At 42.0% G+C, this 14,833-nt stretch overlaps 1 protein-coding gene across 2 annotated transcripts in view; it reads right to left on the reverse strand.

Moving 5' to 3' along the window:
• Positions 1–14,833, reverse strand: part of LOC121284411 (NADP-dependent malic enzyme, mitochondrial-like) — a 222,806-nt gene that overhangs the window by 145,895 nt on the left and 62,078 nt on the right. For both annotated transcript variants that reach the window (XM_041199850.1, XM_041199852.1), the window contains exon 3: positions 3,834–3,967. In XM_041199850.1, the coding sequence (XP_041055784.1) occupies positions 3,834–3,967 (134 nt within the window). The remainder of the gene's footprint in view (positions 1–3,833; positions 3,968–14,833) is intronic.

The following is a 14,833-nucleotide window of genomic DNA, read 5'->3' on the forward strand; positions in this document are numbered from 1 at the left end:
CAGTAAAGTAATGGAAGGGGTCATCAACAGTGACACGACATTAAGTGGCACTTGCTTAGCAATAACCTGCTCACTGACGCCCAGTTTGGGTTCCGCCAAGGCCACTCAGCTCCTGATCTCATTACAGTCTTGGTTCAAGCATGGACAAAAGAGCTGAATTCCCGAGAAGTGAGAGTGACTACCCTTGACATCAAGGCCACATTGGACAGTGTGCCATCAAGGAGCCCTAGCAAAACTAGCGTCAATGGGAATCAGGGGGGAAACTCACCACTGGTTGGAGTCATAGCTAGCACAAAGGAAGATGGTTGTGGTTGTTGGAGATCAGTCACCTCAGCTCCAAGGCATCACTAAAGGAGTTTGCCAGGATAATGTCCTCAGCCCAACCACCTTTGGCTGCTTCACCAATGACCTTCTTTCTGTCATAAGGTCAGAAGTGGGGATGTTCGCTGACAATTTCGCAATGGTCAGCACCATTCGCAACTCCTCAGATACTGACACAGTCCATGTCCAAATGCACCAAGACCTGGACAATATCCAGGCTTGGCCTGCCAAGTGGCAAGTAACATTCATGCCACACAAGTGTCAGGCAATGACCATCTCCAACAAGAGAGAACCTAACCACTACCCTATGATGTTCAATGGCATACCATCACTGAATTCCCCCACTATCAGTATCGTGGAGGTTACCATTGACCAGAAACTGAACTGGACTAGCCATATAAATACTGTGGCTACAAGAGCAGGTCAAAGACTTGGAATCGTGTGACAAGTAATTCGCCTCCTGACTCTCCAAAGCCTGTCCACCATCTACAAGTCACAAGTCAGGAGTGTGATGGAACACTCCCCACTTGTCTGGATGAGTGCAGCTCCCACAACTCAAGAAGCTTGACACTGGACAAAGCAGCCCGCTTGATTAGCGCCACATCCACAAACATTCACTCCCTCCACCACCGATGCACAGTAGTAGCAGTGTGTACCATTTACAAGAAGCACTGCAGAAAGTCACCAAGGCTCATTTGACAGCACCTTCCTAACCCATGATCACCACCATCTAGAAGGACAAGGGCTGCAGATAGATGGGAACACCACCACCTGGAAATTCTCCTCCAAGTCACTCACCATCTTGACTTGGAAATATATCACCATTCCTTCACTGTCGCTGGGTCAAAATCCTGGAAGTCCCTTCCTAACAGCACTGTGGGTGTACCTACATCACATAGGCTGCAGCAGTTCAAGAAGGCATCTCATCACCACCTTCTCAAGGGCAATGAGGGATGGACAATAAATACTGACCCAGCCAATGAAGTCCACGTCCCGTGAATGAATAAAAAAAACAGATAAGCTGAGCGAGTGGGAAAAATCTGGCAGAAGGAGTATAATGTAATGAAAATTTGAAGTTGTTCATTTTGGCAGGAAGAACAAGAAAGCAGAGTATTACTTAAACAGAGAATGGCTGCAGATTTCCGAGCTGCAGAGGGATTTGGGCGTTCTGGTGCACGAGTCTCAAGTTAGTATGCAGGTACAGCAAGTAATTAAGAAGGTTAATGGAAGGCTATCCTTTATTACGAGAGGAATTGAACATAAAAGTAAGTCTGCTATGCTTCAGTTATACCGGGCATTGGTGAGACCACATCTCTAATATAGTGTGCAGTTTCGGTATCCTTATTTAAGGAAGGATGTACATGCGTTGGAGGTGGTTCAGAGGATGTTTACTGGACTGATACCTGGAATGAGTTGATTGTCTTATGAAGAAAGGTTAGACAGACTGGGCTTGATTCCACTGGAGTTTAGAAGAGTGAGAGGTGACTTGCTTTAAGTATATAAGATCCTGAACAGTATTGACAAGGTGGACATGGAAAGGATGTTTCCTCTGGTGGGTGAGTCCATTAGAAGGGTCACTGTTTTAAAATTAGGGGTTGCCCTTTTAGGTCAGAGATGAGGGGAAATATTTTCTCTGAGGGTTGTGCGACTTTGGAACTCACTGCCTCCAAAAGCGGTGGAGGCGGGGTCATTGAATATTTTTAAGCAGAGGTAGATAGATTCCCTTCCCTAACAAGAAACTATGGTTATCAGGGGTAGACGGGAATGTGGAATTCAAAACACAAACAGATCAGCCATGATCTTATAGAATGATGGAGCAGGCTCGATGAGCCAAATGGCCTACTTCTGCTCCTATTTGAAATGTTCATATTTACACTTGTAATAATCGTAATGCAAAATTCCCAGAATAATGGTGGCAACATATGGTCAGATTTTGAGATTCCCAAAATGATACTGGAAAGGCTTTGGATGTAATTATATACAAAAACTGCACTAGAACTGTGGATCGTTTTAAAAATTTGTGACTTGAGTATATATCAAATATGTATCTGTTCATTTAAAATTTCATTCATTGCCTTCTTTGCATGGATGGCAGTAGTATGGACAGGCTGGCTGAGTGGCATCAGCAGGGACACTGGTGAAGTAGAAGTTGTGGGAGCATGGATGCTGCATCTTGAGAAAAGGCAGCAGGCATAACCGATCCACTGCCACACCCCTGGGACCACAGCAATCCTAATAACTTGCCAGAATATTGAGAGATCCTGCAAGCCCCTTTCAACAATGGTATTTGCGGCCATGCTCTGCTTGCATGGCAACAAGTGTGCATTTCATGACTATAGCACTGAGGTGTTGGGTGGCTTCTGCTTATGCTGCAATGGAGTTGACCAATACATCCACCCTGGACTCACTCTTTATGCAGTGTCTGATGGCTGATGTCTCAGCTTCCGTTGCAGCACAAGTACAAGTCACCTAATGCCTCAGTAGCCCAAAGATGGTGAGTATGACTGACTGACACAGGATGAATGCATGTGACTGCTGCCACGATGCTGGGCATTCATTCACCATCATAGTTGCACAGCCATTGCTTGTTGATAGGGTGGTAGCCCTTCTGGTGCATCTCCCCATTAGTGGGACCTGCAGAGCCATGTGTGTGGTCGATGGCACACCTCATCTTTGAGAATCCTATCAGCCATGCTCACTCCTCCTTCTTTCTCCTTGCCTTTTGTACATGGCCTCTGCCACTTCCCTGATGCAGTGATCCAAGAAATACTGAAATATTGGAAACGTCATTTGCACCCACCTGGAAGGATTGCCGTCATAAAAATTGAGGGCCACAGTTATCTTTACGTCCACTGGAAACATTTTCCTCACCCTCCTGTGTAGCAGGAGATCCAATTGCAGGAGGTGGCACAATTCAGATACCACCTCTTCGGTGAAATGCAGACACTGACACTGCTACTGGTTAAGGCAGAGGTAGGAAAGTGATTCCTGAATATCTGTGGCAGGTAGGACCTTCTATCCAGTGTCCTCTGCCCCTTCCCTCTGTGCAGTGCTTCCCCATTCTGCTGCCTCTGTTCCATCTCCAAATCCAAGAGGCAAGCGGAACTTCAACTCTAGCCACCATTACTCTAAGCAGGCTTTCGCCTAACAGGCCTTCAACTCCTCTAGCCTCTTTGTCAGATTTTGGCATCACTCCCTTGTGAACCACAAACTTCTGTCAATTCCACCAAAAACACTCAACAGTAATTCCATTCACTATGCAGCAGCACCAAAAGTTAAAAGCACCTCACCTAAAAGTTGAAGATGATCCCTTTAAATAGACTTATTGGGCGGCAATGATGGAGGCAGGGTGAATTTAGGAGTTAACAAGGAGGGAGTTAATAGGACCAAGTGCTATGGAGTCAAATTTTGCAGTCTCTGACTTTAAAATGGTTAATTATCAACAGAAATCACCCTTCTTTAAATTTGCTATATACCTGTTGAATTAGATACATTTTATAGCAATTACCTACTTGTCAAGATCATTGGTTTTGGTCTCGTAGCTTTTAAGGACACGGAGAACCTGAACATCTTGGGTTAAAAAACATGGTGGGAGCAGACCATGAATTCCAAGCTGCAGCCGTTCTTCAAGACTAAATGCCATACCCTGTAAAACAAGACCAACATCAATAAAAGTACTTTTACAGCAAGGTGGTCTAGCCCAACAAATAAATATCACAAGTGAGAATATTCATAATCTGTAGAGACAATGGGGTCGATATTAACCGCCCGATGACAGGTAAGAGAGGAGGTTCAGATTTAAAATTGGAAACAGAGTGACCAGATTTTCCAGGACTGTCCTGAAATTTGGCTTGATGCCCTGTGTCATGCATGTTGGTTTTCTGGGATGCCATTTGTCCCAGATTCCTCCAGGCAGCAAGTAAGGAAACTGCTAAGAGTCTCCTCTTGCCCCTGCCCGATCATCACTGGTGTATGTGCATGTGCAATCCAGTGCTGGCACAGTATGCATGCACAGACACAGTCATGTGGGAGCAGCAGCACTATTGGCTGGTATCACTCTGCTCCCAGCTTCAAAAGGCTGGGGGTTGAGGTTGGGGAAGTCTGAAGGGAGAGTGCCCAAGGAGGCCTGAGGGAGAGGAGAAAGGGAGTTCACAGATGACACCAAATTGGACGGGGAAGAATTAGTCAATAATGTGGAGGAATGCAACAAATTACAAGATGACATAAGAAGTCTTGCAGAATGGGAAACTAGGTGGCAAATGAAGTTCAACACTGAGAAATGTGATGTAGTACATTTTGGTAGGAAGAATAGAGGGGTCACTTATTACTTGGATGGTGCAAGTCCAGGGATAGAGGAACAAAGGGTACAAATGTATCAAACACTAAAATTTGCGCCACAGGTTAGCATAGCTATGAAGAAAGCAAACCAGGCAATTGGTTTTATTTCCAGAGAGATAAAATTGAAAAGCAGGGAAGTTATACTAAACCTGTATAGAGGCTTGGTTAGACCACACTTATAGTAGTGAGCACTTCTGGTCACCATATTATAAAATGGATATAGAGGCACTGGAAAAAGTGCAGAGAAGATTTACAAGGTTGATACCAGAAATGTATCGGTATACATATCAGGAAAGAATTGACAGGCTGGGTCTCCTTCTTTTTGGAAAAAGGCGGCAGAGGGGTGGCCTAATAGAGGTCTTTAAAATTATGAAAGGGTTAGTCAGAGTGGGTACAAAGATATGTTTCCTCTTGTGGGAAGAGCATTACTAGAGGCCATCAATATAGGATTATTACCAAGAAATCCAATCGAGAATTCAGAAGAAATTTCTTCACCCAAAGAGTGGCAAGGTTGCAGAACCCTCTGCCCAGGGAGTGGTTGAAGTATATAGTATAGATGCATTTGAGGGGAAGCTAGACAAGCATTTGAGGGACAAGGGAATATATGGTTATAATGATGGTCTTTGATGAGAAAAGTCTAGAGTGGAGAATAAATGCTGGCATAAACTGTCAGGTTGTCAATCTAGCCGCCTATCAGGCGGGAAATGAAAGAAAATGATAATGAGGTCCTGCCATTAGATTTAATGGAACAGTGGGGGCAGTGAAGGAATCAACTATGCAACTGAATAAGGACTCCACCATAGCACATGGATGTTTGTTGAAAATCCCAATCAAAATGGAGAATCAAAGAAACTAGTGATGATGAAGGAAGGGTGACCAAACTTTTAAAAAGGCTTAAAAAAGCCTCTAAACAAGGCACAGTAACCAGGCAACAGTGGGAGACGGTTCATTTTCAAGTGGCACTGTCACACATTGTGACCGCGCGGCGGAAAAAAAGGAGAAAAAATCTGCTACTAAATTTGATCTTCAGCAATAACAAAATAACTGGCCTTAAAAATTGTTTTAACGATATTTGCCTGAGATTTACAGAAGGTTTGAAACGGCTCAGTAACTGCAGCAGGTAGCCCGATCAGCATGGGAAAACTCGATTACTGCAGCAACGTTTAAAAAATTTAAGGCAACTGTGATGGATTCAAAATTTAGTTTGCCAGGATGATTTGGCTAGATGGAAGGGCCAGACACAGTATTGGGCACTGTGGAAGAGGAGGTTTTTAAGACACACAATTGCATCAAATTAAATAATAAATCACAGGCTGAGCAAGTTAATACATTAATTGAATTACCTGGAAAAACTCAGCAGGTCTGGCAGCATCGGCGGAGAAGAAAAGAGTCGACGTTTCGAGTCCTCATGACCCTTCGACAGAACTTGAGTTCGAACTCAAGTTCTGTCGAAGGGTCATGAGGACTCGAAACGTCAACTCTTTTCTTCTCCGCCGATGCTGCCAGACCTGCTGAGTTTTTCCAGGTAATTCTGTTTTTGTTTTGGATTTCCAGCATCCGCAGTTTTTTTGTTTTTATTTTTATATTAATACATTAATTATTGTATTCAATTGGTGCAATTGCTGATGATGTGATAGCCAGACAAGGCATTCCTGAATCATCTGACAAATCTGAAGAGGTCATAAAATCCTTTGACAGTTACTTTAACCTACAAAGTAACAAAGGTTTGGAAAGAGCAAGATTTAATAGAAAGGTCTAAAAGCCTTGGGAACCTGTTGACACCTTCATCAATGATTTGTATCGGTTGGCCTAAGGCTGTGAATATGGTGATCTTAAATCTGAACTGATATGAGACCACGTTGTAGTTGGGGTACTTGACGATACCCTTCCTGACCTCCTTCAATCCAAAGATGATCTAACTTTGGAGAAGGCGATTGTCAGACAATGAGGTCCATCAGCAAAATAGAGCCATATTGAGAGGGGAAGATAAACCATGGTATAGAACACCCCAAACGACAGTATTGCTCATTAAACAACGAAATGTGAAAGATAAATTAGACCGTACGCAGTTAAAACTCAAGATGGCACTAAAAAGCCTCACAGGTGCAAACAGTGTCATGCAAGCACAGCAGAATGCTTCCACTGTAAAAGACTGGGACATTTGGGAAAACGTGCAGATCAAAAACCTCTAAACATAGAGGACCATCAGCGAATCTTTCCACAAAAATCCAACAAAATAGAAGAGTCACACCAAGACAAAGAATAACTCTGCTTCCTAGGTGAGATTAAAGATCCCAGAAATACCTTCTGGAATGCTGATATATGCATCAATGGGCACATTACCAATTTTAAGTTAGACATAGGAGCAAGTGTGACAATCCATCCAATACAGAATGTGGCTGCTAAAACAATGTCTGCAGCCACCTACAACACAGTTCCTCAGACCCAGCGGAATCAAGCTCCAGGTCAAAAGGTACATTGCAAGCAACACTCCAACATAAGGACAAATAGATACAGGAAACATTACATGCGCTTCACAACCAAGAATTCTCTCTTCTGAGCAGGAAAGCCTATGTCGACCTCAACCTCATCCAAAAGATCAAAGAGATTAACCAGCAAGGATCTGGTTCTGATTTAAAAAAGAATTTTCCAAAACTATTCACATGGCTGGGGCATATTAAGACTGAATGCAGCATGAGAAACAATGCCACACATGTGTGCCTGTTTACTCCAAGGAAAATACCACATCTGTTTATGAAGCAAGCGCAACTGCAAATCGACAAGATGACCAACCTGGGAGTCATCTTCCCCCGTCACTCAGCTGACAGAATGGTGCTCCAGGATAGTCTCGGTTCCAAAACCAAATGGGTCCATTCGCATCTGTCAACCTGATACAACTCAACAAGGCTGTGGTGAGGGAATTCCAACCAATTTCCTCGATGGACAACAGCTTGACCAAGCTCTCCAAGAGTCCAGTATTCTTGAAACTTGATGCCAACAGTGGCTTTTGTCAGGTAGCTTTAGATGAAAAATCCAAGTTGCTAACAGCTTTTATCAGCCCATTCGGCAGATTTTACTTCAATTGTTTGCCCTTCAGCATTAGTCAGCACCCGAGATTTTTCAGTGCACAACGTCAGCCATATTAAAAGGCCTAAAAGGAGTCATCTGCCACATGGAAGATGTCCTTGCCCATGGAATGCCTTTCAGGGAACACGATGAGACTCAAGGCTGCCTTGAAGCACTTACAGGAAGTGAGGTGAACACAGAACGATAAGTGCGAATTCTCTACAACCTCCATTCTGTTTTTAGGTCATATTGTGAGGAACAAAGGCATCATGGCAGCCCCACATAAAACCTGGACAATCAGTGAGTTCCTGACCCCATCATCCATTGCAGATCTCCAAAGATTCCTGGGAATGGTAAACCAGCTCACAAAATTCTTGCCAAACCTAGACAAGTCACGGAGCCCCTACAACACCTGCTGGAAAAGGCCCAAGCGTGGTGTTGGGGTGCACACCAAGAGCAAGCATTCCGTCAGATGAAAGACAGGCTGCTCTCACTAGATATCCTGGCTCACTATGACTCATCCTTGGCAATCACAATCACAGCGGATGCCTCATCAACAGGACTAGGGACAGTCCTATTCCAAGAGCAACTGGATGGATGTCACCAACCAGTATATTACGTGACTAGGGCGATATCAGACAGATAAGGTATGCAGTTACAGAAAAAGAGGCTCTCATAGTCACATGGGTTTGTGAGAAGTTCTCTGACCATTTCATTCAGCTGAAAGTGGTCATCAAGATAAATCACAAACCATTTGTCTCTCTACTGGACGAGAAGGAATTCACCAGAATGTCCTCCAAAATTCAGTCTGCTTGCATCTCACACGCTTTGCTTATGAGACAGTGTAAGTCCAGGGGAAGCATCAAACGACTACAGCTACACTGTCCAGGGCCACTGTCAACAATTCCGTGACACAAGATGTTAATCTGGTCATTGAGGTCAAGTCCTATTCCCAGTTTGTGACAACACACCTGCCAGCAAGCTCTAAGAAGCTACAACAGATAGGCCAAGAGCAAATGCAAGATGAGGGGTACGTCCACATCCGTCAATACTGCATACAAGGTTGACCACAGCAGCATCCCAGTGGCATTATCATGAATATATACTTCGAACAACAGAAACACCGCCATAATCGATGATCTGCGGGCATATGACGAGCAGTTGGTCACTCCCATCTAAATCCAACCAGAGATTCTGCAACAAAGTGTACCACTACTTTAAGGAAAATGGTTGTGGTTGTTGGAGGTCAGTCACCTTAGCTCCAGGACATCACTGCAGGAGTTCCCCAGGGTAATGTCCACAGCCCAACCATCTTCAGCCACTTCATCCGACCTTATGATGGAAGGAAGGTCATTGAAGTGGGAATGTTCGCTGATGATTGCAGTGTTCAGCACCATTCGTGACTCCTCAGATACTGAAACAGCCCATGTCCAAATGCACCAAGATCTGGACAATATCCAGACTTGGACTGACAAGTGGCAAGCAACATTCACACCACACAAGTGCCAGACAATGACCATCTCCAATGAGAGAATCTAGCCATCTCCCCTTGAAGTTCAATGGTATTGCCATCACTGAATCCTCCACTATCAACTTATTAGGGGCTACCAGTGACCAGAGACTAGCCATATAAATACTGTGGCTACAAGAGCAGGTCAGAGGCTAAGAATTGTGCAGCAAGTAACTTACCTCCTAACTCCCCAAAGCCTGTCCACCATCTACAGGGCACAAATCAAGAGTGTGATGGAATATTCCCCACTTGTCTGGATGTGTGCAGCTCCCACAACATTCAGGAAGCCCAACACCATCCAGGACAAAGCAACCCACTTGATTAGCACCACATCCACAAATATTCACTTCCTCCACCACTGACACAGTGTTGCAGCAGTGTGCATCATCACCAAGGCTCCTTAAGACAACACCTTCCAAACCCATGATCACTACCATTTAGAAGGACAAGGGCAGCAGATGGATAGGAACATCACCACCTGGAAGCTCCCCTCCAAGCCACTCACCATCCTGATTTGGAAATACATTACCATTCCTCCACTGTTGCTGGGTGACAATTCTGGAACTCCGTTCCTAACTGTGGGTGTACCTACACCACATGGACTGCAGCAGTTCAAGAAGGCAGCTCACCACCACCTTCTCAAAGGCAACTAGGGATGGGCACTAAATACTGGCCCAGCCAGCTTTAACTAAAGCGAGGGAGGCAGTGACATAGTGATATTGTCACTGGACTAGTATTCCAGAAGATCCAGGTTCAAATCCCACCACAGCAGATGGTGAAATCTGAATTCAATAAAAATCTGAAATTAGAAGTCTGATGATGACCATGAAGCCATTGCTGGTTGTTGTAAAAACCCACCTGATTCACTAATGTCCTTTAGGGAGGAAAATCTGCTGTCCTAGTCTTACCTGGTCTGGCTGACATGTGATTCAGACCCACAGCAATGTGGTTGACTCTTAAAATGCCCTCTGAACAAGGGCAATTAGGGATGGGCAATAAATGCTGGCCTAGCCAGCAACACCCACCTCCCATGAATGAATAAAGAAACACTATGCTGAACAGCAAGAAGTATTCAAAGCTCACTCTATACATTAATCAATCTGTTTCAGAGCCAAAGCTACTCAAGTCTCAAAATTTGATGATACTGATCCCGCGCTCATTGGATTCACATTGGTTATTTCCTCCGTATTTGCTTCTTTTTTCTTCACCTCAACATCATTCTAATCCAGGACTCCATGATAATAAAGTCCCTCTACCAGTCAGCAGACTGAAAAGGTGTTGCTTGGATGCACCCTGCAGTTAGAATTAATTCATTAACTGTCATTGTGTCACTCTTCTAATGTTTCCCTGTGTTAGAGGGTGTACAATTGTCAAGTATCCAAAGAGGAAAACTTCTCAGCAGGATCACTAGTTTGAAAGTGGGAACAGGAGTATAAATTTGATAAAATGGTAACTCCTGCCATTTACTGGAAAGTCGTCAAGAAGTTACTCATTGGTATTTAGTCTGCACTATGGCTGCCAGTGTATGCGCAGATTCTTCCACCAAGATGTTGGGTGCTCCTTGGCCAGTTCAACATTACAAGAAACGCATAACCATGAGACAATATTTTTCTTTTGATTTATTGGAATAAGTTGAAAAGTGAACAAGTTGGAAAGGTTATACAAAAAAGTTCCGACACACCTTGGCTATCTCAATTGGTCGACAGTGGGATTTTCAATCCCAGGGCCATGGTTTTGAGCACCAGATTGGGTGATTCATTTTCTTAAATAATTTATTCAGTTTTATTTTAACTGACTTTTATCAATGGTCAATCTCCACAGTTAAGAATATATAGATTTGGTTTCCAAGGCTGGCTCTCGGCCAAATTGATTGGATGCTGTGGGACAAAACATCCATTTTTGGCATGACAAGGACCCAAGTGTTAAAATGGTTGCCCTGAGTAGTTGCAATTTTTTTCCATCAACTGTTTTGTTGTAAAGGAGAGAGTTATAAGACACCAGCTTGCAAAAAGAAGCATAATTCAATGACAAAAAGAGCACTGCACTTAAAAGCATCTCTCACTTTAAACAGCCTGACAATGACACTTCATCTGCGTATGTGCAGGAAGTGCTGTCCCTAGTGTGACACAAGTAAACGCAGCCTTTAATCAAAGAGCACACACCGTTTTAGTTAGCAGGTTAGAATATTAATGGAATCTTGAAGGAGCCGAGATTTCTTACGAGGAGTTATGATCTAATATAATCTCCCTTTATATTACAGAATGACCTCAAGTGGAATTTAGAATAGCTTCTAGAACACCAATGGCAGCAAGCAGCATGAATGTATAACCCAGCAGACACAGATGCATTTGAAAGTGATGAATAGCAACTTATAAGAAGTGCCTTGAAGTTATAAAATCATTTTTGTGCTCAGTCATTCTGGTACAGTGCCCAAGGTGTGTGTTGGGCTCATGGATTCTTCTTGCAACTATTCCACCTGAAAAATCATTAAACGGTTTATTAAGCAACAAATAAAAGGCTTTTCTCTGCTATCCCAAGAAATATTAAATGTGGTTTGATGTTGGAACATGTTTAGAGAAACTCGTAAATTGCAACTTCCATTTTACTCCAATCCATTTTATTTCCATTTTTATTCTCATTCACTGAAGGAACAGACTGTACAGATGTTTGATTAATCCAGTTGGGAGATAATCTAATTGTGAATCATAGGTTTTTCTTGTTTGGCGCAAATCATTTCTCTAAGGGAATGTGGCGAACAGACCATCATAATCCAGATGTAAGAAAGCATTGGATTCTTGTGCAAGACGAAGTGGGGATTACTAACAGAAGTCAATACGGATGTGGATTTTGTCAAAAATAATAAGTCTGCTTTAAAATAAAATAAGCTGGGTGAGAAAAGAAAAAAACTACTCAGTGTTTGTGCCAAAAATTTCTTCCTGCTTATCATACTTTTCTCTCTTGGGAAATGAACTATGTTTTGTGAATCCAGGAACTAATTTCTGAAGAGGTTCTTTTTTTCCTCTCCATTAGTTCTGACTACATGTATTTCCTCTTGTTGATGATGGAAACTATGATTAAAGCTTGCTGTCGGACTTGCAGCTTATCACAGTCTGTGCAAAGGATCTTTTGAGAAATTTCAGAACAGCCACAAAGTTGATTACCACATTTCGTGTACTTTTGTCCACTTTGCCATAGGAGAGATTTTGGAAACGCAGTTGCTTCAAATGTGTTTTTTAAAAAAACTTAGATGAAGGCATTAAACTTTAAAGAAAAAGGCAGGTGTCTGAGACAATAGATAGTTTAGATGTTAATGAGCAGATGTTTCCTCACGGACTGAAAATAATATGGAATTTATTAGCTTGTCTTGTTACAATGGATAAACAGCTCATATCCATCATATTGGGGAGCATTTGATCACAGTAGCTGGCAGAAGTTCTAGCAAACCTTTCTGGTGGGAATAGCAAGAGATAAAATGCACTACATACAATTTCCCCTCTCTTTTAAGAAAAATAAAAACAAGCTTGACCTAAATATTCTGTGTATAATTGTAATTTACAGAACACAACCTATCTAATTGCATCAAATCAACATACTCACACAATTCGTTCACTATGATACCCTTAACCCCATTCCTTCCCATTTCTAATTTATGTAATTGAATTGTAACACAAGATTTTACCATTCATTGGATGTCCAAATTATATTGCTACATATTCAGTGTATGAAAGGCTTCACCTTAGAGATGAGCATCGGTCAGATCTTTCATCTGTTACCAATATTAATACCAGTTTGATATATAATGTAAATTAATCAGTTGTAACTTGTGTGTTCCTCCAGTCCATTTTACATCCATCCATTTTTATTCTCGTTTGTTGAAGAAACATAGTAAAGTCACAAGAAAGGCTGGAACAGAAGAAAACAAGATTTCCTCTTGCTCCTTGAGCTCATAGATTTCAAGCACTTTTTTCTCTTTAATTGTTGCATTTCTCTACAAATCCATACAGTTTTTCAAACAGCAACCTAACCATATCTATTCAATGTTTTCTTATAACTCTTTCTGTAATTGTCTTATGCTTCCAGTATTAAATGTTTCTCCCCATCATGTTGCTGTGAGAGAAAGGAACGGAAAAGATGTGGGTTGTCATAATAAATGGTGCTCCATCAGTCAAGACCTTCACGTTATCTTTCTTTCATCTTGGAAAAACAAGCTAATTTCCATTCTTGTGGAATTGTTAATATTCACACCCTTCCATTCCGTTGATGAATTACATTGGCCAGGTGCAAAAACAGTGCTCTTCTTAAAAAGATATTGCCTAAAACAAGTTATCTTGATGAAATGTACACACCAATCTAGCTAGCAATACATACTACCTCAATTATGTAACAGGCAACAATCCAACAATTTTCAATTCAACCTGTCCATGATGTTTCACTTATTCCATGACTAGTATTACAGATAATTTCCCTTTTTTAATGTTGTGGTTTGCACATGAGTTAGATTTCCTACTCCAGTTCATCTGTGGAAAGGGACTGAGCACAGGCCAAATACATGCCACTACAAGGCTTAAAAACAGTAACCCAAACAGTGGGCCTATTTAATCAATATCTCCTCATTCCATTGAGAAATTACTTAAGAATAGTATGAGGTAATTTCTTCATTGTAACATCCTTATGCCCAAGGAAATCCCTACGTCTCTTTGAGACATTTCAACTGATTATACATTTTTTTTTAGGGAAATACATTATATATTCTGCTTTACAAACTGGATTATACCATGGAGGTCTCCGAGGTTCAGTTCTGGTACTGGTTTAATTGATAAATGCATGATTTGAATTTGGGGTGGGGGTGGGGGGTACAGGGCACAGGACAACTCCGAAATCTGCAGATAACACTAAAACTTGGAAGTGTATTCAATAGCGAAAGATAGTGATAGACTTTAATATAGACTGGTGGGATGGGTGGACACATGGCAGATGAAATTCAACACAGAAAAGTTTGAGGTGATACACTTTGGTAGGGAGAATGACAGAGACATTAATTGAATTGTAACACAAGATTTTACCATTCATTGGATGTCCAAATTATATTGCTACATATTCAGTGTAGCTTATGGGCACTTTTAAACAGAAGAGAAGCTGGAAGAGTGAGGATGCACAAATCTTTGAAGGTGGCAGGACAGGGAAACAAAACAATTGATAAAATATATGGCATCCTGAGATTTACAGAGGTATACAGTGCAAAAGCCTTGAAGTTATGCTAACTGTATATGTGGGTTCAGCCTGAGCTGGTGTATTGTATCAAGTTTTAGACACTACACTCTAGGAAGAATGTTAAGACTTCAGAGAGGATATAGAAGTGATTTACTAGAATGGTTCCAGAAGAGGATTTACAATTACATTAAGAGACTGGAGAAGCTGGGGTTGTTCTCCTCACAACAAAGGCGGCTAAGACGAGATTTGATGGACATGTTTAATATTAAAATCACGAAGATTTTAAATAGAGTAAATACAGGGAAACTGTTTCTAATGGTCGAAGAGTTGATAAACAAAGGACACAGATTTAAGGTGATTGGCAAAAGAACCAGAGGCAACAGGAGG

This window comes from Carcharodon carcharias, chromosome 11 (assembly GCF_017639515.1).
Source record: "Carcharodon carcharias isolate sCarCar2 chromosome 11, sCarCar2.pri, whole genome shotgun sequence".
Taxonomy (NCBI): domain Eukaryota; kingdom Metazoa; phylum Chordata; class Chondrichthyes; order Lamniformes; family Lamnidae; genus Carcharodon; species Carcharodon carcharias.